The sequence below is a fragment of the Schistocerca americana genome, chromosome 1, assembly GCF_021461395.2.
Source record: "Schistocerca americana isolate TAMUIC-IGC-003095 chromosome 1, iqSchAmer2.1, whole genome shotgun sequence".
In the NCBI taxonomy this organism is placed as follows: domain Eukaryota; kingdom Metazoa; phylum Arthropoda; class Insecta; order Orthoptera; family Acrididae; genus Schistocerca; species Schistocerca americana.
In genome coordinates this window covers 219,027,680-219,053,803 of record NC_060119.1, presented here as the reverse complement: position 1 = coordinate 219,053,803, position 26,124 = coordinate 219,027,680, and the positions used below count along the sequence as shown (strand labels likewise).

The window sequence follows — 26,124 nt, the reverse complement described above, 5'->3', positions numbered from 1 at the left end:
GACAACGAGGTCATTAGAGACGGAGCGCAAGCTCGGGTTAGGGAAGGATTGGGAAGGAAATCGGCCGTGCCCTTTCAAAGGAACCATCCCGGCATTTGCCTGAAACGATTTAGGGAAATCACGGAAAACCTAAATCAGGTGCTATACAGTGAATGTCGATTTTGGTATCGTGAGCCATACTGGAAGTCGTCATGTCAATTAAAATAACAGCCATGAACGCACATGCTATTGCGCCAATTACAAGTGCACACAACTTTGTGAAGTGGTCATGAATATCAGCAATTGTGATGGGCGCAATAAGATGCCAACTTCTAATACGGCTGACGGTACCACGTTGTATAGCACCAATTACTATGCTGAAGGAGAATATTGTGCAATGATGTAAACATACATCTGAAGATGGCAACAAAGAACTGCCGAAACCGATAATCTATATGAATAAATGATTTTCGCGATCTTGGCAGTTGAAAATTTATTCAATATTAGTAATACTACAGATCCCCCCTATGCTGACAATATCAGATGTGTATATAGTGCTTTGTCTTGAAAGGAGGATATAAGATGAACATCAACAAAAGTAAAACGAGGATAATGGAATGTAGTCGAATTAAGTCGGGTGATGCTGAGGGAATTAGATTAGGAAATGAGACACTTAAAGTAGTAAGGGAGTTTTGCTACTTGGGGAGCAAAATAACTGATGATGGTCGAAGTAGAGAAGATATAAAATGGAGACTGGCAATGGCAAGGAAAGCGTTTCTGAAGAAGAGAAATTTGTTAACTTCGAGTATAGATTTAAGTAGTTTCTGAAAGTGTTTGTATGGAGTGTAGGCATGTATGGAAGTGAAACATGGACGATAACTAGTATGGACAAGAAGAGAATAGAAGCTTTCGAAATGTGGTGCTACAGAAGAATGCTGAAGATAACGTGGGTAGATCACATAACTAATGAGGAGGTATTGAATAGGATTGGGGAGAAGAGAAGTTTGTGGCACAACTTGACAAGAAGAAGGGACAGGTAGGTAGGACATGTTCTGAGACATCGAGGGATCACAAATTTAGCATTGGAGGGCAGCGTGAAGGGTAAAAGTGGTAGAGGGAGACCAAGAGATGAATACACTTAGCAGATTCAGAAGGATGTGGGTTGCAGTAAGTACTGGGAGATGAAGAAGCTTGCAGAGGATAGGGTAGCAAGGAAAGCTGCATCAAACTAGTCTCAGGACTGAAGACCACAACAACAACAACAACAACAACGACAACATATAGTGCTTAAGTTGATGAACTAAAATATTGTCAGAGAGTACGAGTACTTCAGCACGTTAAATGAAAAATATTTAATATTTGTAAAAAGTAAAAGTACATGTTTTTGGACAGGGTATCTGCAGCTGGCCTGCTACCTTGGTCAACGTACCCGCGCTCTGGCTGTCGTCCCAGTGGAAGGGCGTGCGCGCGGGGTCCCTGGAGACCTCGTCGTAGTGCTTGCGGCCGTCGTCCAGCGCCATGGGGTCCCTGGTCTTCTCCCAGGACACACGGGTGTCCCGCATGCCGATCTCCTCTCCCATGTATGTGACGGCAGCGCCGGGCAGCATCATCACCAGCATGTTGAGCCCGTCCACCATGCGGGGGCCCAGGCGAGTCGCGGGCCGCGAGTGGTGGGGGCTGCCCAGCTGCAACAGGTGGACGGGGTGTCCAGCAGGTGCGCAACTGGGAAGCACGCCTGTAAGGGCTGGAGGGGGCAGTCTGGAACACGCTCCCTTCTGCCTCGCTACTGCTCAAGCTCTGTGTTACCGGCCGGCCGAAAATTATTGCCCTATCAGATGACTTCTTTGCATAGTTTTTGTATCTCACTCATCTCTGTTTATGGTCCCTCAATTTCTTTTATTTTCACACCGAGAGCACCAATCAGGAAGAGAAAAATACCCCCAATACAGCCCATTTGTAGGCAAGAAACTAAGGAGAAAACCCTACCATTCGCGATATTTATATCGAATTAAACTAAACGTGTATCCTGACGAAAAAACGCATTTCTCTACATACAATTCCAGCATTAATACACTGAAGCGCAAAAGAACCTGGAATAGGAATGCATATTCAAATATAGAGATTCGCTACGTGATCAAAGGTATCCGGACTCCTAGCTGATACCACCGAGCGAGGTGGCGCAGTGGTTAGACACTGGACTCGCATTCGGGAGGACGACGGTTCAATCCCGCGTCCGGCCATCCTGATTTAGGTTTTCCGTGATTTCCCTAAATCACTCCAGGCAAATGCCGGGATGGTTCCTGTGAAAGGGCACGGCCGACGTCCTTCCCATCCTTCCCTAATCCGATGAGACCGATGACCACGCTGTCTGGTCTCCTTCCCCAAAAAAACAACAACAACAACAACAACAACACCTAGCTGAAAATCACTTACAAATTCGTGGCGCCCTCCATCGGTAATGCTGGAATTCGATATGGTGTGGGCCCACCCTTAGCCTTGATGACAGCTTCTTCTCTCGTAGGCATACGTTCAATCAGGTACTGGAAGGTTTCTTGGAGAATGGCAGCCCATCCTTCACGGAATGCTGTACTGAGGAGAGGTATCGATGTCGGTCGGTGAGGCCTGGCACGAAGCCGGCGCTCCAAAACATCCCAAAGGTGTTCTATAGGATTCAGGTCAGGACTGTGTGCAGGCCAGTCCATTACAGGGATGTTATTGTCGTGTAACCACTCCGCCACATGCCGTGCATTGTGAACAGTACCCGATCTTGTTGAAAGATGCAATCGCCATCCTCGAATTGCTCTTTCACAGTGGGAAGTCCGTCCCCGGTAGCTGAGTGGGCAGCCCCACAGAAAGTCAGTCCTAAGGGCCCGGGTTCGATTCTCGGCTGGGTCTGAGATTTTCTCCGCTCAGGGACTGGACGTTGTGTTGTCACATTTATCATCATTTCATCCCCACCGACACTCAAGTCGCCGAAGTGGCGTCAAATCGAAAGACTTTTACCCGGCGAACGGTCTAACCGACGGGAGGTCCTAGTTACACGACATTTACATTTTAACAGTGGGAAGAGAGAAAATGCTGTGATAGTACTACGCAAAACAACAAGGGGTGCATGCCCCCTCCATGAAAAACACGACACCCCATAACACCACCGCCTCCTATTTTTACTGTTGGCGCAACACACGCTGGCAGATGACGTTCACCGGGCATTCGCCATACCCATACCCAGTCATCGGATCGCCACATTGTGTACCGTGATTCGTCACTCCGCACATCATTTTACCACTGTTCAATTGTCCAATATTTACGCTCCTTATACCAAGCGAGGAGCGTTGGGAATTTACCGTCGTGATGTGTGGTTTATGAACAGCCGCTCGACCATGAAATCCAAGTTTCCTCACCTCCTGCCTAACTGTCATAGTAATTGCAGTGGATCCTGATGCAGTTTGGCATTCCTCTGCGGTGGTCTGAATAGATGTCTGTCTATAACACATTACTACCCTCCTCAACTGTTGGCTGTCACTGCCAGTCAACAGACGAGGCCGGCCTGCACACTTTTCTGCTGTACGTGTCCCTTCACGTTTCCACTTCACTATCACATCCGAAACATTGGACCTAGGGATGTTAAGGAGTGTGGAAATCTCGCGTACAGACGTATGACGCAAGTGACACTTAATCACCTGAATACGTTTGAAGTCCGTGAGTTCCGCGGAGCGCTCCATTCTGCTCTCTCACGATGTGTAATGACTACTGAGGTTGCCGATATGAAGCACCTGGCAGTAGGTGGCGGTATAATGCAAAGACTTGTCAAAACATGAAACTCACAATCGCTGCCATCCTGCAGTACAAAGATGAACCAACATGCTATTAAGCAACTTGTCATAATGTTTCGGTCAATCAGTGTAAATGGAGAAAAGGGAAAGAGTAGTGTGCAGTGAGATCGAGAAGTTCGTTACCATTTGAAAATGGGCTAATTCGCTGAATAAAATAGGTAGAGAGATAAAAATTGACGCACGTGCCTGAAAAGGTGTTTTATTGAAACCAAAAACGAGTGCAAATAGTGGCCAACAGGCACAGAACTCCGAGGTTCTGTCAGCACCCACAACTGCAGATTTTAGGTTACCGAAAATCGAAGAACTGTCATGGAAACTCCATTGCATGATGGAAAAGCCACGTTGTGATGTAGATTTACCACATCAATCGTGCCTGGACCCTGTTTCTTCGAGGAAGAGCGATGTGATGCTTTTCAGACTATCACTGTAACGGTGTGAGGTGGTGATGTGGCCTGGCAGGTGCTCAGTAGGCAAGACATTTATAAGTGGGCATTTGTCCAGGAATTTTCCCATAGCAGTATAAATTCCCAAAATCTGCGAATTAAAAAAAAAGCATTTTTTAAAATTCTCTGTGCTAGAATGTATAATTTACCAATTAAAATAAGAGATGGGATGATAGTCCTGATATTAAAAGTTAGTAATTGTTTTTACTTGTACGTCATTGATTACTTTTATTACTAAGAACAAAAAGAAAGAAGACGGATTTGCAACTTGCTGTACCAAGGAAGGGCGCGTGTTGCCGACAACTGCTTATCATTTATAATGTTACCAGTTCTACTCTTATTTCCCAGTTTCTCTCTGTCGCACTCATACGTACGCACACACACACACACACACACACACACACACACACACGCACACACACACACACACACACACACACACACACACACACACACACACACCGCGTTGAACAGCTGTGTAGTGATACGCCAGTATTAAAAAAAAATTGTTCTTAAGTACTCACTTTGTAATGCAACGCACTTTATGAAGCATGTTAAATCTCTGAATATTATTAAAGAGTAATTACTTATAACAAAATTATTACTGACTGTGTTAAGCAACTGGCATATGTTTCTTGATGGTAAATTTATTCTTAAATGTTAAACTCTTTGCAGTGAAAAAAAATTCTTTATTGTGAGATGTAGCGGCATTTGAGACAGATTGTAGTTTTCTGTTCTGCTCCTTTCTTTATCTACTTTTGTATGAATGCATTACTGTAAAGATAAAATGAGAACACTAACACGGTTTTAATAACAAAGAATCGATGCCCACCTTGCAGCTTATCTTCTTGATCCAGGAGTACAAGATAGTCACCTGAAGCCTATCGCAATGCTTGAAGCAATAAACTTTGTTTGTGGTACAGCGAAGAACACAGAATTAAATGTTATTCAGCTGAGAGAGAACTTGGCTGATTGTAGCGACAAACAAAGAATGTGATCCAGACAATTTGTATGGGAAAGAGGAGTCCTCACCCTAAAAAAAATTAAAATCATCTTGTAAATCCTTTATTGTGTTGGCGAGGTTTAAGACGAACTTGCGAACTGGCAGAGGTTGCCATAAAGATTCTGGGCAAATCAATCAGTTAGATCTGCTGCTACAGAGCGTTCCTTCAGCACTTCTGGATAGATCCGAAGTAAAAAAAAAAAGCACCAGAGAGAGCTGCGAAACTAAACTGTGTCTCCTACAACTGGAAGTTGATGAGTGGAGTAGGAATACGACGCAAGCCTGTTGACCCCAAGGTAAAACCCATACTGAACAGTCCAGTCAAAGACAAAAGAAAAGAACACAATGGTCAGCGAGGAATCAGATTCAAGAGACTCGGAGGCAGACTCGGAACTCAGTCACTCTTCTTCTACTTACAAAGATCAAGCAACTGACTGACAACAATTTTTTAATTTTTTACAGTTCTGTAGTAAAAGTAAAAGCACTGCCTAGAGGCTAGGTACGTAACGTAAACTACTTCATTTTTAAAGCTCCTTTTAAACTTGAGTGTTGTTATCTTGAACTGACCTCATTAAAGACGTAAAACGCTATGTTAAAGTCCAATTTATTTTCCCTAATAACTTTTCCCCAACTCTCAAGCACTAAATAAGCAGTATTGCAAAATCAAAACACCTTTTCCAATACAACATATTAGCTTAAAACTTTTTATAAGCACCGATTATCAGTTAATCTTTAAAATGCATTAACGCCGGGGCACTTACGAATTTTGGGCGTTTGCCCAGGCATTTATCCTGGGCATTTGCCCCAACTTGTAATTACTCAGGCAGTTTACACTACTACACTGATATGTTACAGAATCTCATCATCCCTGGCCTGTCTTATAAACAGCTGCTAGAAGGTACGACTTTAATGCAGGATGGTCCTCCATCCCATATTACTACACGTGTGGAAGATCTCTTGCACACATATTTTAGTGAGGATCGCGAACTGAGGCACCGCTTCCGTGAATCTTGGCCTCCCGTGTCACAGGCCCTTAATCTGTGTGATTATTCGTGGTGAGGTTAATGAAATTCGCAGGCCTACTGCGATCGTCCGATCTCATTGGGGATGCTAAAAGATAACATCCGATGGCAATTTCTCACCATACCTACTAATATGCTCTTGATCGTATGAAGCTCCATGTGTTTGTTATTTCTTTTGCATTCTCCGGTGCCATAAAACCGCATGTCATTTCAAACACGTGTGTCAGATTTAACCTCTCTACCTTTATTATTCCGTGACGCACTGAATTTTTAAAATGATACAGACTTCTGCGTTACCTTGTACTTTCGAAAATTTAGAACTTTGAAGAAGAATGAATCTTTTATAGCAGCCCTATATATTTGTTGATTCTCTTAAGAATGTACGCTCTCGGAATTTTAACAGTAAACCACAGCGTGACACAGAACACTTCTCTCGCAGCGTCTGCCGCTGGAGTCAGATAAACATTTGCGACGAATATTTCTTCGCTGGAAACACGAGTTTTCTGAATTCGACCTACCACGCAAGACCTGGACTACTCTCAACAGAATCCGTACCGGCCATGGCCGATGCAGGGATGCTGTCTTTAAGTGGAAGAAGCTGCCTGATCCAGCCTGTGACCGCGGAGCTCCATACCAGACTGTTCACCACATTGTCAGTGAATGCAGGAATCGAGCCTATCACGGCGCCAAAGAGGACTTCGTGCTAGCAACTCCAGATGCAGTGCGCTGGATTGAAGGACTGGATATTCAGTTGTAAAGACAAACTTAAATTTCTTGTGTGTCAATATGACGTCATCGCGTTGTCTACTTGGCTTGTTGCAATCAAGCCTACTTGCTGAGTCAAGGTACATGACATGGCTGTACGATATGAGTGAACAATATGTCTGTCCGTCGGGCGCTAGTCGCTTGTAGCAGTTGAGATCTTGCATGTTAATGAGTATGGACCTCCTTAAACTACCGGTTACATATTCGCATGGCAGTCATGGGTTCCCTCTCAACTCGAGCAGAGAGTAGAGCGATAAACCGTAGTCTCAATAGCCTCAATAGTCTCAATAGCCGACTGTCTTGTAGCTCTTTAACATTGAAATATTATTTCTGTATGAGAAATCCGCTGTGTGTCTTTCCTTACATGTAGACTACTGATGGACTTACTCCTACCTATTTTGTGTGGTTGCGTAGAAACACTTCAGTCTTCGACTGCGTTGATGACCTCCGAGCCAGGGAAGAGCAGTAGACAGCTGCACAGCTAACTAATCAGCGTTCAGTCGCTTTCCGCGCTCCATACTGTGAAAAACTTCAGCCAAATTTGAGCGTTCTATCGTGTTCTACGTGCGCGAAACTACGGCTGACTCATTTCTGTGGCATTTTGTGTGCACTGAGAATTTTCTCATAGCAGCTGAAACAGCTAGAAGGCGCCAAGTGTTTCACAAACAGGAAGGGACCTTATTTTTAAAGTGCACTCGTGAGGGAGATTGAGGCGAGCCGGTCTGTAAGGCTGCCAAGCTGCAGGAACGCACTGCAGAGGCGTGTGCCGATACTGGCGTACGGAATGCCAGACGTATTGTGCAAGTGGTCAACTTTCTCGGCAGGCAACTGGAAATGTGAAATTTCGGTCTCCAGGGAACAAACGTATCATGCCAAAGCGGGAAACCGGAAACGTCGACTTCGATTAATACGATTTGCATCGACACGTTTTCGAATTTTATGACAGAGGCGAGTTTCCCACAGCAGCGGAATTGGTTACTATAAAGAACTTCTCATTTAAATATGACGAAGGGAAATTTTTAATGGAACTGTTATTGCTGCTGCTAGGATGATGTTTCTAAAAAAAGTCAGATCAAAACGAACGTCAACTGTGCATTACTTGAACGATAATTGGGTAGATCTAAACAACAGTTGAAATTTTTTGGCAAATGACAGAGAGACAACACGCCTTGAATGTTCCAGTGAGAAAAGGAGGGCGTCTTATAATTTGTCACGCCGGTTCCGCTGCTGCCGGATTGGTGCCTTATATTCCGATCAAAATCGAAATCCAACTCTTACTACAATTCCGAAAAGAGTGAGAAACATCATGAGAATGGTTTCAGACTTAACTGTGGACTATTTGCATCCATGTTCTGTAATTGTTATGGGAAATACTAGGTGTCTCTCTGTTAGTCGAGACAGGTCTCCTAGCATAAACACAAGAAAAACGGAAATTCTTTCGTTGCTGTGAAGTAATAACATACAGCAGATTTAAACACAAGCAAAAGTAGAGCCTTTGGAGATCCTTAAGGTTTCAAAAGGCGGCGGTCAAAAAAAACTAAACTGATTCCATAGCTCTGCAGCATGGTCACAGGGTGAACCAAGTACCTCCTCATCATTGCCATTGCATACGAGGGTTCGAACTCAAATAGTAATAACTACTATTTATTCACAACCGATACAAAACAGTTACATGTTTGCACCTGTTACTGTCCTTCAAAGTAGTCACCAGCGTTGTGTATAACACGTTGCCAGCGATGTGGAAGGCGTAGTGTTCCGTTAGTAGAGCCTGTTCTTTTGATGGTGCGAATGGAGCAGTCTAAAGTTATGGTGATTCTCGTGTACGACTGTGACGCTGTTATCCTAACGAATTACGATCCTCCACGGCAAACCGTCAATGCGCAGTATTGCTGTTCGTTTTTGGAGCATCACCTGCGACCAGCTTTCGAAAGAGGCGGCGACACTTTCTACGCAACCCACCCATCATTTTGCACGACAACGCGTGGGCGCATACAGCGCAGGCCGTGGCTGCTCTGTTCGGTCGATGGGACTGGGAAGTACTGTACCATCCACCATACTCCACAGACTCAAGTCCTTGTGACTTTGATTTGATTCCGAAGGTGAAGGAACCACTTCGTGGCATTCGCTTCAGAACTGTTCCAGAGATTCGACAGGCAGTAGACCGCTCCATTCGCACCACCAACAGAACAAACTCTGCTAACGGTATACTACGCCTTCCACGTCGCTGGCAACGGGTTCTACACAACGCTGGTGTCTACTTTGAAGGACACTAACAGGTGCAAACATGTAACTCTTTTGTATCGGTTGCGGATAAATAGTTGCCACTATTTAAGTTCCAACCCTCGTATAATCCAACAGAACTTGTATGGGCACAGTTGAAGATAAGCGCAAGAGATAAAAATACCAACTATCAGGTAGCCGACACCGAAAGACTGATCCGTGAAGCAATAGACAAAATCACCGTAGCTGTCTCGGAATCTTGCGTACATCACACTGAAAAACTGAGAGAAGAAGATTAATGGAAAGAACTTGTTGAATACGGAACATTGGATTCGGTAATAGTCAGTCTGGCACCCACACCCAGTGAGTCCAGTTCTGAAGGCGATGAGACTGAATCATCTGAATAAAAAGGTATTTCAATGGAATGTAAATTAATTTTGTAATTTTCCTGGAACAGTGACTTTCTTGTCAAGCCGTCTGTGCGTTAGAAAGTAGCTCAGAGCATTTTCCGTTCTGTAAAGGAAATATTATTTTAATTATCTAGCTGTTGTGACTACAATAGAACATAATTTAAAATACTGTTCATCCTGCCGTGGATGTTTTAGATAATAAAGTAAGGGACGACAGAAGATGTAGTCCGTTCCTTAAGGTGTAATTTTTTATAGAACCCATTTTGTACTGCAAGAATCTGCATCACTGATTTTTCTTTGTGTCATTATGGATGGAAAAGACTGAATGCACATTCCATTCTGTAGTGTGCATCTCATAATTATTAAAACTGAACTTCACCCGAATAAGCCATGAAGACCCAATGGTACCGACCGGCCGCCGTGTCACCCTCAACCCACAGGCGTCACTGGATGCGGATATGGATGGGCATGTGGTCAGCACCCCGCTCTCCCGGCCGTATGTCAGTTTACGAAACCTGAGCCGCTACTTCTCAGTCAAGTAGCTCTTCAGTTTGCCTCATAAGGGCTCAGAGCACTCTACTTGTAAAAACCGCTCGGCGGAAAGGACGGTCACCCATCCAAGTGCTAGCCCGGCCCGGCAGCGCTTAGCTTCGGCAATTTGACGAGAACCGGTGTTACCAATGCGACAAGGCCGTTGGCTCACACTTATTAGATACACTTAATAAATCTGTCACGAAACGGTTTGTAGCCCACAACGAACCAGACTGTAGCGAAGTTGGTTGAGCTGCCGCTATTGCGGCTTGGAACTAACGACATTTTGTCAATGGAGTGAGTGACTGATCAGTTTGTAAATTTTTGTTTATTTATAGACGCAATCACATTCTTATGACACAGTCATAATCTGTTTCGGCCATACAGTGACCTGTGTTCAGCGTATGCCTCGTTTAGAATCCGAAGACGGTCATTGTATGGCTGAAACCGGTTATGACTGTGCCATAAGAATGTGATTGCGTCTGTTGCAGCTGTGTGTAACTCGACTCCTACCCATGCACTTTCAGGAGAGTTGACAACGCAGCATTCCCACAATCATTTGCATATGGAAGCATATTGTAAGCTTTGTGTCAGTTTGATGATTGCTGGAGGCCGCCTACATATAGTTGCAATTATAATATTGTAATTTATTGTAATTATGACGGTTAATGCTACAGACGAATGCTGAAGAGTAGATGGGTAGATCACATAACTAATCTGAAGGTATTCAATAGAATTGGGGAGAAGAGGAGTTTGTGGCACAACTTGACTAGAAGAAGGGATCGGTTGGTAGGGCATGTTCGTAGGCATCAAGGGATCACCAATTTAGTGCTGGAGGGCAGCGTGGAGCGTAAAAATCGTAGAGGGAGAGCAAGAGATGAATACATTAAGCAGATTCAGAAGGATGTAGGCTGCAGTACGTACTGGGAGATGAAGAAGTTTGCACAGGATACAGTAGCATGGAGAGCTGCATCAAACCAGTCTCAGGACTGAAGACCACAACAACAACAACAACAACAACATGACGGTTAAGAAGTTGAAATGGAAATGACACAACAGGCCGGCCGCTGGTGACCGAGCGGCTCTAGGCGCTTCAGTCCGGAACCGAGCGACTGCTACGGTCGCAGGTTCGAATCCTGCCTCGGGCATGGGTGTGTGTTATGTCATTAGGTTAGTTAGGTTTAAGTAGTTCTAAGTTATAGGGGACTGATGACCACAGATGTTAAGTCCCATAGTGCTCAGAGCCATTTGAGCCATTTTTTTGACACAACAGATTTAAATATAGTCGAAACTCTTTGAAGAAAAAGACATGTAGCAGACAAATGGATTGTAGGTAGACTAGTGAAGTGCTTTGCTATGTTGTAAGAGGTAAATGAGCATGGACGAGACGACCTCATGGAATGTGAGCAGATGGTTCAAAATGGTTCAAATGGCTCTAAGCACTATGGGACTTAACATCTGAGGTCATCAGTCCCCTAGAACTTAGAACTACTTAAACCTAACTAACGTAAGGACATCACCACACATCCATGCCCGAGGCAGGATTCGAACCTGCGACCGTAGCAGCCGCGTGGTTCCAGACTGAAGCGATTAGAACCGCTCGGCCACAGTGGAAGAGATATTACAAAACACATAGGAGCAATGTGGGTGATTACAGCTGAACATCGCAAAATCGTAGAAAAGGCTAGCAGAGGCACTGAATATCAAACGTCTGAACATCTTCAGACACTGTAAACCGATTTCGGAAAAGAGACGTGGCCAGTCGTGGTGTGGCGTTGATTTAGTGCCCAGTGTGTGAGGGTGCTGATGCGCGCGCTCACCCTCCAGACGGGCGTGGCTCCAGGCGGCAGGGCTTTGGTCCAGTCGTCGATGGCGTCCTCCAGCTCCCGGGCGTCCGTGGCGTTGCTGAGCTGCGACAGCAGCACGGGGCTCAGCGACAGGTGGGCGCCCGGCTTCTTACGCGAGCCGTCGTAGTCGTCCTCGGCTATCAGCACCCTGCAAACGGCCGCGCTTCAGTCTCGCTCCGCAGTCTGTGCAACCTACATTACAACGACGCTTTGTTTGTTTCGACATGCTAACACTACTCCCTCAGTCGCTTCAGCTCACTAATAAACGGTGGGTAAAATAAAACTGCAAAGAAAAATATTTCATCACGTTCATTCAGGCAACACATCATTTGACCAGGGTGCGTATGATGTACATTGGGTTACCTATCATAAGATGCACGAAGTATGCTCTAATATAGAAAAACGACAAACCACAAAAGAATTACCCGAATGAGACGAAAATCTACATCTACATCTACATCCATACTCCGCAAGCCACCTGACGGTGTGTGGCGGAGGGTACCTTGAGTACCTCTATCGGTTCTCCCTTCTATTCCAGTCTCGTATTGTTCATGGAAAGAAGGATTGTCGGTATGCCTCTGTGCGGGCTCTAATCTCTCTGATTTTATCCTCATGGTCTCTTCGCGAGATATATGTAGGAGGGAGCAATATACTGCTTGACTCTTCGGTGAAGGTATGTTCTCGAAACTTTGACAAAAGCCCGTACCGAGCTACTGAGCGTCTCTCCTGCAGAGTCTTCCACTGGAGTTTATCTCTCATCTCCGTAACGCTTTCGCGATTACTAAATGATCCTGTAACGAAGCGCGCTGCTCTCCGTTGGATCTTCTCTATATCTTCTATCAACCCTATCTGGTACGGATCCCACACTGCTGAGCAGTATTCAAGCAGTGGGCGAACAAGCGTACTGTAACCTACTTCCTTTGTTTTCGGATTGCATTTCCTTAGGATTCTTCCAATGAATCTCAGTCTGGCATCTGCTTTACCGACGATCAACATTATATGATCATTCCATTTTAAATCACTCCTAATGCGTACTCCCAGATAATTTATGGTATTAACTGCTTCCAGTTGCTGACCTGCTATTTTGTAGCTAAATGATAAAGGATCTATCTTTCTGTGTATTCGCAGCACATTACACTTGTCTAGATTGAGATTCAATTGCCATTCCCTGCACCATGCGTCAATTCGCTGCAGATCCTCCTGCATTTCAGTACAATTTTCCATTGTTACAACCTCTTGATACACCACAGCATCATCTGCAAAAAGCCTCAGTGAACTTCCGATGTCATCCACCAGGTCATTTATGTATATTGTGAATAGCAACGGTCCTATGACACTCCCCTGCGGCACACCTGAAATCACTCTTACTTCGGAAGACTTCTCTCCATTGAGAATGACATGCTGCGTTCTGTTATCTAGGAACTCCTCAACCACACAATTCGTCTGATAGTCCATATGCTCTTACTTTGTTCATTAAACGACTGTGGGGAACTGTACCGAACGCCTTGCGGAAGTCGAGAAACACGGCATCTACCTGTGAACCCGTGTCTATGGCCCTCTGAGTCTCGTGGACGAATAGCGCGGGCTGGGTTTCACATGACCGTCTTTTTCGAAACCCAAGCTGATTCCTACAGAGTAGATTTCTAGTCTCCAGAAAAGTCATTATACTCGAACATAATACGTGTTCCAAAATTCTACAACTGATCGACGTTAGAGATATAGGTCTATAGTTCTGCACATCTGCTCGACGTCCCTTCTTGAAAACGGGGATGACCTGTGCCCTTTTCCAATCCTTTGGAACGCTACGCTCTTCTAGAGACCTACGGTACACCGCTGCAAGAAGGGGGGCAAGTTCCTTCGCGTACTCTGTGTAAAATTGAACTGGTATCCCATCAGGTCCAGAGGCCTTTCCTCTTTTGAGCGATTTTAATTGTTTCTCTATCCCTCTGTCGTCTATTTCGATATCTACCATTTTGTCATCTGTGCGACAATCTAGAGAAGGAACTACAGTGCAATCTTCCTCTGTGAAACAACTTTGGAAAAAGACATTTAGTATTTCGGCCTTTAGTCTGTCATCCTCTGTTTCAGTACCATTTTGGTCACAGAGTGTCTGGACACTTTGTTTTGATCCACCTACCGATTTGATATAAGACCAGAATTTCTTAGGATTTTCTGCCAAGTCAGTACATAGAACTTTACTTTCGAATTCATTGAACGCCTCTCGCATAGCCCTCCTCACACCACATTTCGCTTCGCGTAATTTTTGTTTGTCTGCAAGGCTTTGGCTATGTTTATGTTTGCTGTGAAGTTCCCTTTGCTTCCGCAGCAGTTTTCTAACTCGGTTGTTGTACCACGGTGGCTCTTTTCCATCTCTTACGATCTTGCTTGGCACATACTCATCTAACGCATTATGTACGACGGTTTTGAACTTTGTCCACTGATCCTCAACACTATCTGTACTTGAGACAAAACTTTTGTGTTGAGCCAACAGGTACTCTGAAATCTGCTTTTTGTCACTTTTTCTAAACAGAAAAATCTTCCTATCCTTTTTAATATTCCTATTTACGGCTGAAATCATCGATGCCGTAACCGCTTTATGATCGCTGATTCCCTGTTCTGCGTTAACTTTTTCAAATAGTTCGGGTCTGTTTGTCACCAGAAGGTCTAATATGTTATCGCCACGAGTCGGTTCTCTGTTTAACTGCTCAAGGTAGTTTTCAGATAAAGCACTTAAAAAAATTTCACTGGATTCTTTGTCCCTGCCACCCGTTATGAACGTCTGAGTCTCCCAGTCTATATCCGGCAAATTAAAATCTCCACCCAGAACTATAACATGGTTGGGAAATCTACTCGAAATATTTTCCAAATTATCCTTCAGGTGCTCATCCACAACAGCTGCTGAGCCAGGGAGCCTACAGAGACATCCAATTACCATGTCTGAGCCTGCTTTAACCGTGACCCCCACCCAAATCATTTCACATTTCGGATCTCCGTCAATTTCCTTCGATACTATTGCACTTCTTATCGCTATAAACACGCCTCCCCCTTCACTGTCCAGCCTGTCTCTGCGGTATACATTCCAATCTGAGTTTAGGATTTCATTACTATTTACGTCTGGTTTCAGCCAACTTTCTGTCCCTAGTACTATGTGGGCATTGTAACCGTTTACTAATGAGAGCAGTTCTGGGACCTTTCTATAGACGCTCCTGCAGTTTACTATTAGCACATTAATATTGTTATTCCCTGTTGCATTTTGCCTACTCCTACCTTGCTGCGTCTCAGGAGGCGTCTTGTCGGGCCTAGGGAGGGGATTCTCTAACCTAAAAAACCCCCATGTGCACTCCACACGTACTCCGCTACCCTTGTAGCCGCTTCCTGCGTGTAGTGCACGCCTGACCTATTCAGGGGGACCCTACATTTCTCCACCCGATAGCGGAGGTCGAGAAATTTGCACCCCAGATCTCCGCAGAATCGTCTGAGCCTCTGGTTTAAGCCTTCCACTCGGCTCCAAACCAGAGGACCGCGATCGGTTCTGGGAACGATACTACAAATGTAGAGTACTTCAGCCATGAAGAGGGTAGCAATACTAAAGTACTGCTCGTCAGTCTAGGGTCCGTTCTAGAAAGGGTTGATAGGGGAAACAGAGAATATCCAGAGGAAAGCAGTACGTGTCGTCACAGGTTTGGTTAATACCCGAGATACCCACCTGACTTCAATAGCAGACGCTACAAGAGGGCGCCCTGCATCACGATGTCGTTTACTGTTAAAATTCCGAGACCATACATTGTTAGAAGAACAAATTAATATACACTTTCTAAGGCAAAAAAAGACACACCAAGAAGTGATTATCCGAATGGAATGGAAATTGATAGATGTGATGTACATGTACGGGGTGTTCAAAAAGTCTCTCCGCAGTGCCGTATGATTGTTATGCGCTCGTGTCGTATGCCGCAGTGAATATACCGAAATGAAACTCAGTGAAATACAAGTAATTAATTTTATTTGTACTTACAAATTTTCACATTAAATGTTCAAAGTGTCCCCCCCCCCCCCCCTGTTGTTGAATATACAATTCAATTCGTCTAATCATGTTTCCAAGCACAAGTTGTAAAATTTCTTCTGTAACAGAAGCAGTGAAAGTCGATATTGTAGTTTTCAATTCATCGATGGATTTTGGACAGCTTTTATAGACACTTGCTTTCGCTGCACCCCAGAAGAAAAAGTCAGATGGTGTTAGGTCAGGCGATCGTGGAGGCCAAAGTCGCTGTGAAAATATGCGATCACCAAAAACATCAGCAAGCAGCGAAACGCGAGCTGTATGCGCGGTTGCACCATCTTATTGAAAATAACCGTTCAGTATTTCGCTTAACACAAGTTCTTCTATGGATGGGTACAGAATATCACTGCAATATCGTTGTGCGTTTATTGTTTCGTTGAAAAATATGGGACCCAAAATCCCACGTCTAGAAATTGCAATCCAAACTCCTATTTTCATAGAATGAAGTGGTTCCTCATGAATAGGCCGGCCGTTGTGGCCGTGCGGTTCTAGGCGCTTCAGTCTGGAACCGCGCGACCGCTACGGTCGCAGGTTCGAATCCTGCCTCGGGCATGGATGTGTGTGATGTCCTTAGGTTAGTTAGGTTTAAGTAGTTCTAAGTTCTAGGGGACTGATGACCTCAGAAGTTGAGTCACATAGTGCTCAGAGCCATTTGAACCATTTTGAACCTCATGAATACACAATGGATTTACAGTACTGCACATACGAAAATTTTGTGAGTTCATGTACCCGGATAAATGAAACCACGCCTAATCAGTGAAAAAATTTTCGTTAAGAATATCCCTTCCATTTTTGTTGAACGAAATTTTTGAACCATTGACAATAATGCAGTCTCTTGCCATGGTCAGTATTTTTCAGTTCTTGCACGACTGTCACTTTGTATGGGAAAAGTTGTAGCTGTGTGGTACGTTCCGACACTAACACTGATTTCCTGGGCAAATTTTCTTACTGACTTCTTCGGACTCATGGACATTTTATCGGAAATATCGAGTAGTTTATCCTCAGACAAAACGCTAGGACGACCACTTCTCGGTGCATCTGTCTCTGAACCCGTCCTTCGAAATTTGTTAATCAAATCTCGCACAGCATCGCGATGAGGGAGTGCTGTCTCCGGTAAAAGCTGCATTAATGGTTTGACGAAGTGAAACTGTGTATTTACAGCCAGCTTTGTATACTTGTTCGACTAAAAACGCACTTTCTGCAATAGCTAGCATTTTAACAGTGACAAAAACGAAACAGACCAGCAAAGGAACTAAACTTAAACGTTCACGTCAACACTTAACGACAACCACACCAACGATACTACTGACGCTGGCTGAGATAAACGAAAAGTGGAATGTTGGGAGAGTCCACTTGAAGGGAAGTAACCCAGGCAGGGGAACAATCATACGGCACGCACGGCTAACAATCATACGGCTCTGCGGAGAGACTTTTTGAACACCCTGCACAGACAAACAAATGATACAATTAAAAAAAGGCCTTCAAAACCCTGAGACTGTCGGATGAGCCTGCCCATAGTGATTCAAACGATTTCTGTTGGAAAGAGTTCCGGCGACCATGTTGCGCAAGGCAGTGTTTGGCAAGTAGGAAGACAAGCAATAGAATCTTTCGCCATGTGTGAGCGGGAATCATGTTACTGAAATGTAAGCCCAGGATTGCTTGGCATGAAAGGACACGAAACGGGGTGTAGAATATCGTCGACGAATCGCTGAGCTGTAAGGGTGCTGCGGTTTACAACCAGACGAGTCCTACTATGGTAGGAAATTGCAGCCCCGAAAGTCACTCCTGGTCGTCAAACCGTACGACAGGCGACAGTCACGTTGCCATTACTCTGCTGTCTGGGGCGTCTTTGGACACGCCTTCGCTGGTTGGGTTGGGTTGTTTGGGGGAAGAGACCAAACTGCGAGGTCATCGGTCACATCGGATTAGGGAAGGACGGGGAAGGAATCCGGCTGTGCCGTTTCAAAGGAACCGTCCCGGCATTTGCCTGGAGCGATTTAGGCAAATCACAGAAAACCTTCTTCGCTGTTCATATGGACTCAATTCGAAGCGGGACTCATCACTGGATACAACTGAACTCCAGTTAATGAGAGTCCAGGCGGAAAATGGGTCTAGAGCCGCCGCGGACAGCCGTGGGATGTCTGACTGTCGCTCGCCACACAAACTGGAGTGATGATCTGGAGTGCCATTTCATTTCATAGCAGGATTCCTTTGGCTGTCAGCCGTTGAAAGCAATCGTAGGCTTACATTTCAGGGCGATAAAGCCCGCCCACACATGGCGGGAGTTTTTACTGCTTGTCTATGCCTCCAAGATCTCTGGACCTCTCCCCAACTGAGAACGTTTGGAGCAGTATGGGCAGGGCCTTCCAACCAGCACAGCATACTGACGATCTAGCACGCTAATTTAACAGAGTTTGGCACTATATCCCTCAAGGGGACATCCAACAACACTGCCAATCAGTCCCAACCCGAGTAGCTGCTTGCATAACGGTTAGGGGTAGAACAACGCATTATTGACTTGCTCAATTTGTGACGCTCATTCCCTTGAATTAATCATCCAATTTCTCTGATACTGTAATCATTTGTTTGTTTGTACATGTACATCACATCTAGCGATTTTCGTCTCATTTGGGTAAAGCTTCGTGGGGAGTCCTTATTCTTTCCTTGTTTTTGTTGGTTTATTGTGTATTGTTTTCCCCTACGTATATTTCGCGAAATGGCCACACCGATAAAATCAGGGAGATCTGAGCTCACTGGAAGGCTTACCAAAAATCATTCTTCGTGTGCAACATTCGCGAGTGGAATGTGAAAATGGGGAAGTTTCAATGGCATGCGAATTACCCTTCGCAACAAACCATAAGGTGACTTGTGGATAACAGATGATATATATGTTTGTTAAATTTTTGTCTGTTCACATGTAATCATCTTCGTCTCCCGCTAAAACTGTTTTTCCATCTGCCACACCTGAAACTAGGCATATATTACTTTGCTTACATACGTATGCCACCGCCTCCCCATTTTGTACCTTATCCGCCTGCTTAATTTATTTACCACGTGTTATCATTAGAAATTAGATTGTGTAGGGCTACGAATAGCAATAAAGCTACATATATACACATCGGTCTGTGCACAACAGTGCACGGTACCAATAAGTTAACAAAATGCCGCACGCGAAACCGCCATTTTTCAGGCGCCCATACCTCGGGTTGTGTTGATTACAGAGATGAGAGGTCAAGTGTTTCGGACAGCACTTACCCTAGTGATCATTTATATACCCTCTAGAAGAACGGGGTGCTGTAGCTGTCCAACAGTACAGTGGCAAAATTTAAACATTACGTACATCCTCCAGCCCAGGAAAATTGAGAAAACCGGTTGGCTATTTTGCATTAGATGTGGCCTAGAATGGGACTTAGACAGGCTATAAAAGCACCCTTTGTTCATAGGTGGTTCCTGAGAAAACCCTGAAAGACCATGAGCTCTGGGTACCTTGAATTTTAATTATGGGGATTGCCGCCTCTATAATTTCTGTTCAAGACAAATCGTCGAAATTTTACAATATATCCTTAAGATAACGTTCTCTGGCAACCTTGAAACGTTTTGAACATCATTATCCGTTACCTAGATCCTAAGGTTCAAAATTACCGAACTTATGCACGCAAAATATGCAAGTAATATCCGGTCTGAGGTGTAAATGTAGTTTTAACTGACGTAGTGAACACAAGGCAGGGGTTATGGGGTCATCGCATGAGTTCTGAGATCATCAACCTAATATTTTAGTCGCTATTTTTCTTTTACCAATAAAGCTTTACGATGCGCTATCTGTGCGTAATGGGCACTTCACGCCGATATAGGCTGTCTTGACCTAGGAATTATTCGATGGTGTCAGCTGGTGGCGTAAGCACCCCACGAAAATTGTCATACGAAATTCTTTGTAGGATTCTAAAAATGTTGCACATTTTTACTTAAAGTAGTGTAAAGTGAGTTTTCGCTGAAAGGGAAACGATTTTGTCTCAACCTTATATTATACGTCGTTTTTTGTTGTTTATGTATGTTAGAATATGTTAATGTGTAAAATTATGTAAATAATAAATATTAAAGAAGGGGACACGCTGAAAAATGCTCGTGTCGGAGAAAAAATTCGAATATGCTCCTATTTAAAACACTCTGATACAAAAGTGAGGAATCTGTTGCCACAATGTTCATTCCGCCTTCCTCATCAAATATTTTCGTATGTGAATAGCAGGGAGACAGTGGCGGTGAAAGAGAGACGAGATGGTGCCAGTGGAAGAGAAAGAGAGAGTCGACGGTGATGGTGGGAGGAATAAAGTGGAAATGAAAGAGGAAGAAAGATGGATGAAGACAATAGCAGTGGAAGCCAACGAGAGAGGAGATATTGATGGTCAGTGAGCGACAGTGGCAATAAAAGAGAAAGGGAGATTGTTGAAAACAGTAGTAGTGGGAGCAAAAGAGATAGAAGACAGAAGAAATGGGAAAGAGAGATGAGTGGAAACACGAAAACATTTGCCCACTTTTCCCCATGTCCTATAACCATATGTAACAGTAGCCTGGCGTATGGTTCAAAAACCCGAGAAAATCGTCCCCATGGAGATGCGTGGAGATGAGACAGTGCTATTTGAAGAGAAAGACAGGAAACTGTAAGCGAGAAAAAGAGACAGTGGCATTGGGAGATAAAAAGAATGGGCCGAGATAATGGCAGCTGGACAGCGAGATAGTCAATGTGACAGAGAGGCAGACCGTGGTAAGGGTGAGCAAAGGAAAGGGATGAGACAGTGGCAGTGGGAGAGACAGGCAGGAGAGAATGCCAACGGGAGAAAAAGGAGATAGCAGGAGGCAGTCATTTATAGACAGTGGCAGTCAGAGGAAGATGCTGAGTATGAAGACTTCACTATAAAGAAAGGCTGGATAAAATGATTTAGAAGGGCTCGAAAATGTTCGTATGCCAATCAGGAAAGAGGAATTAGGATTGAGGCAGATGGTTCCCAACATTTCTGACAGAGTCTTTTGAAGAGAAGGATATTTGCAGGTGGCACATATACACTCCACAAGCACATTACGGTGTTTGGTGGAAAATACCAGTGGTAACACTGTCATTTCACTCTTTTCCTGTTCCATTCACTCACAACGCATCAGAAGGATTATATGCAAGCCTCTATAAGAGCTCAAGTACCTGGCAGGCAGTAGTCAGTTGCGTGACAATGCTTCGAATGTATGGTCTCAGAATTTTAACAGTAAACCTGTCTTGTAATATCTGTTGCTGGAGTTTCATGCCCACCTCTGCAATGCTATCGCGCTTAGTAAAAACATCCGTGGCGATATATGACGCTCCTCTTTAGATGCACTCCATCTCTTCTACGAGTCCCCCCTGGTAATGGTCCTAGAGTCACGAGCAACACTCGACAATCATTCGAACTAGTGGTTTGTAAACTACTTCTTTCGTTGATGAATTACGTTTACTTAAGATTCTTTCAATGAATCTCAGCCTGGTATCTGGTTTTCTTTAAACTTCGCTGTTAGGAAGAGAAGCGCAACATCAAAAATTAATTGATGTAGACTAATGAAATACATTTGTCTAGGTAACATGTGTAAGTGATTAACATTGCAAGATCACAGGTTAATGTAAGCGCGAGACAAGCCATTGCAGATGATAACCGGTGTGGCCGCCAGAATGCAAACGTGCATGCATTGTGTTGTACAGGTGCCGGATGTCAGTTTGTGGTATGGAGTTTCATGCCTGCTGTATTACACTACTAGCCATTAAAATTGCTACACCATGAAGATGACGTGCTACAGGCACGAAATTTAACCGACAGGGAGAAGATGCTGTGATATGCAAATCATTAGCTTTTCAGAGCATTCACACAAGGTTGGCGCCGGTGGCGACACCTACAACGTACTGACATGAGGAAAGTTTCCAACCGATTTCTCATACCCAAACGGCAGTTGACCAGCGTTGCCTGGTGAAACGTTGTTGTGATGCCTCTTGTAAAGAGGAGAAATGCTTACCAACATGTTTCTTACTTTGATAAAGGTCGGATTGTAGCCTACCGCGATTGCGGTTTATCGTATCGCGACATTGCTGCTCGCGTTGGCCGAGATCCAATGACTGTTAGCAGAATATGGAATCCGTGGATTCAGGAGGGTATTACGGAACGCCGTGATGTATTCCAAAAGCCTCGTATCACTAGCAGTCGAGATGACAGGCATCTTATCCGCATGGCTGTAACGTATCGTGCAGCCACGTCTCGATCCCTGCGTCAACACATGGAGACATTTGCATGACAACAACCATCTGCACGAACAGTTCGACGACGTTTGCAGCAGCATGGACTATCCACTCGGAGACCATGGCTGCGGCTACCCTTGACGCTGCATCACAGGCAGGGGCGCCTGCGATGGTGTACTCAACGACCAACCTGGGTGCACGAATGGCAAAACGTCATTTTTTCGAATGAATCCAGGTTCTATTTACAGCATCATGATAGTCCATCCGTGTTTGGCGACATCGCGGTGAACGCCCGTTGGAAGCATGTTTTCGTCATCGCCATACTGGCGTATCACCCGGCGTGATGGTATGGGGTGCCACTGGTTACACGTCTCGGTCATCTCTTGTTCGCATTGACGGCACTTTGAACAGCGGACGTTACATTTCAGATGTGTTACGTCCCGTCCCTCTACCCTTCATTCGATCCCTGCGAAACCCTACATTTCAGCAGGATAATGCACGACCGCATGTTGCAGGTCCTGTAAGAACCTTTCTGGATACAGAAAATGGTCGACTGCTGTCCTGGCCGACACATTCTCCAGATCTCTCACCAATTGAAAACGTCTGTTCAATGGTGGCCGAGCAATTGGCTCGTCACAATACACCAGTCACTACTCTTGATGAACTGTGGTATTGTGTTGAAGTTGCATGGGCAGCTGTAGCTGTACACGCCATCCAAGCTCTATTTGACTCAATGCCCATACGTATCAAGGCCGTTATTACGGCCAGAGGAGGTTGTACTGGGTGCTGATTTCTCAGGATCTATGCACCCAAATTGCGTGGAAAAGTAATCACATGTCAGTTCTAGCATAATATATTTGTCCAGTGAATACCCGTTTATCATCTGCATTTCTTCTAGGTGTAGCAATTTTAATGGCCAGTAGTGTAGGTCAGTCGATACAGGGACGGTTAATGCTGTTTGTGGATGACGCTGGAGTTGTCCGATGCTGTCCTTTATGTGCTCCATTGCACAACACTCGATCGAGCATGCCAAGGCGTATGTCGGCACTCTGTACACCATGTTGGGTTTCAACAGCAGTATTTGGGCGTGCGTTATCCTGTTGGAAAACACCTCCTGGAATGCAGTTCGTGAATGGCAGCATAACACACTGAATCATCAAACTGACGTACAAATTCCTAATCAGGGTGCTCGGGATAACCACGAGAGCGCCCCTGCTTTCATCTACTCCCCAGACTATAATTCCAGGTATTCGCCCAGTGTGTCTAGCACGCAGACAGGTTATTTTCAGGTCTTCCAACTGGCCTCCTTCCAACCAACACATGGCCATCACTAGCACCGAGGCAGAACCAGCTCTGATTGGAAAACACAACACACCTCCACCATTTCCTCCAATGGCTTTTCGCTTGACACCACTGAAATCACAAATGACGGCAGTCTTGGGTCTGTGGAATGCTGGGTCGGAGCTGTCCCAGAAGTAACCCATTTGTAAAAGTTCGTTCTGTCACTGTGGCGCCAACTGCTATCCAGATTCCTGCTCCAGATGCAGTGCGATGAGCGAGAGCCTTACGCCGAACATGACGGTCTTCCCATTCGGTAGTGCCACTCGGCCGTCCGCCCCTGGCCTTCTTGCGACCGTACATTCTCGTGACCGTTGCTGCCAGAAATCATGCATACAGGGTGAAAAGTATTTAAACCGACAAACTCTGAGAGGTTGTAGGGGACATCAAAACAAATATTTTTCCCTAATGTCATTTTTTCCTATGAGGAGTATTAAAACCGGTGGAGGCCGTATTACACTCTTCAGTTGTTAGAGGCCTTATTACGGTCTCCAGTTGTTAGAGGGCGCATTACGCTCTTCAATTGTAGGCAACTGCTCCCCACCAGTGTAGTAGTGCATTGTCTCTGTTTACTAATGTAGCGATACACCTGGAGTTAGTACACTGATATGGTTGGTGCGTACTACGTAGCGCACCACAACGGACGAGCTGCAAGCTGGTTTATCAACAACAATATCCTAATCGCCGTATCCCACATCATACGACCTTTGCTGCTGTGTACCAACATCTGCGTGACAACGGGTCATTTAGCAGTTTACCTGGACAAGGACACCGTCGCACGGTAAGATCGCTGCAGTTTAAGGAGGCTGTCTTGCAGCATGTGGAGCGGGATCCTTCCATCAGTGCAAGTGCACGTAACATGGTGATGAATCAGACGAATGTGAAAACAGTCCTTCGAGATCAATTGCTACGTCCATTTCACTTACAGCGTGTCCACAATCTGGAACCAGTTGATTATCCACCCCGAGCAGTTTTCGCAGTGGTACCTGGAACAGTGTGAAATGCATCATTCATTTACTCTCTTGTGTTGTTTACCGATGAAGTAACGTTCGGGCGTGATGGAGTCTTCAACATGCACGATTCGACTGTTTGGATTGAGGATAACCCTCATGCCACAGTTACTAGCGCTCATCAAGTGCGGTTCTTCGTTAATGTGTGGGTCGGTGTTGTTGGGGACTGTTTAATTGAGCCGTATCTGCTAACTAGGCCATTAAATGGCAGGCACTATTACAATTTTCTCGCCAGAGCATTGCCAGAATTGGTGGAAGACGTCCCGCTCCCTACAAGACAACGCATGTGGTTCTAACATGACAGGGCGCTGACAGATTTCAGTCGTCGTGTGCGTCGCTTCTTGGACCGACAGTTCCCAGAAACGACGGTGTAACCTTTGTTTACTTGTCAATGGAGGCATTTTTGAAAATCTACTGTAATTGAAATTGGGTTGTGTTAGTGTGTTGACTCTTGGTCATAAAAAAATGGAAGAGTGTTTGTTGATTTAATTAATTTGCCGCCAGAGAAATCTTCCTCTACCGGTTTAAATACTCCTCATAGGAAAAAATGACAGTAGGGAAAAATATTTATTTTGATGTCCCCTACAGCCTCCCAGGGTTTAAATACTTTTCACCCTGTATTGCGTACAATCCTGCCAAGTGATATCCCAGAAGGAGCATCTAGCCCTTGTTCAAATTCAGTCAAATGTTGATAATGGCGTCTTCGTCGTCTTAATGGCATTCTTGACTAATACCAGCTTACGACATCCAATCTCTAAGGTAACTAACGCTTATGACTGTTACAGCGTGTATTTAAAACAAACCTGATATGCATCCTCGTAATGGTTCTACTAGCGTCACTCTTATGCAATTCGCGCCAAATCTGAATAGGCATCATCTTTCAGATGTAGAAACACGTCTACCAAGTTTCGTTTATGTCACACAACTCCTTTTCGATGTTGCGATTTTTTCCCCATCATTGTAGTTTTATGGGACCGTTCTACTTTAGGTTATTCCGGAGGAGTACTTCTCCATAAGACTTGGTTGTTACTACGAGGGTGAGTCAAATGAAAACCTTAAATATTTTTTAAATATTATTTATAGTGCAGAAGTGGTACAAAGCTGTATCACTTTTCAACATAATCTCCCCCACGCTCAATGCAAGTCCTCCAGAGCTTACGAAGTGCATAAATTTCTTCAGAAAAAAATTCTTTTGGTAGTCCGCGCAACCACTGATACACCGCGTGGCGTATTTCTTCATCAGAACGGAACTTCTTTTTCCTCCCATTGCCTCTTTGAGAGGTCCAAACATATAGAAATCACTTGGGGCAAGGTCTGATGAGTATGGTGGATGAGGAATACGCTCAAAATGCAGGTCTGTGATTGTTGCAACTTTTGTACGGGCAGTGTGGGGCCTTGGAGTGTCATGTTGCAAAAGGACAC

General features: G+C 44.7%; 1 protein-coding gene across 2 annotated transcripts in view; it reads right to left on the bottom strand.

Moving 5' to 3' along the window:
• Positions 1–26,124, bottom strand: part of LOC124605304 — a 203,020-nt gene that overhangs the window by 39,028 nt on the left and 137,868 nt on the right. For both annotated transcript variants that reach the window (XM_047136930.1, XM_047137013.1), the window contains 2 exons: positions 12,027–12,201; positions 1,409–1,664 (listed from right to left, as the gene is read on the bottom strand). In XM_047136930.1, coding sequence (XP_046992886.1) covers positions 1,409–1,664; positions 12,027–12,201 — 431 coding nt within the window. The remainder of the gene's footprint in view (positions 1–1,408; positions 1,665–12,026; positions 12,202–26,124) is intronic.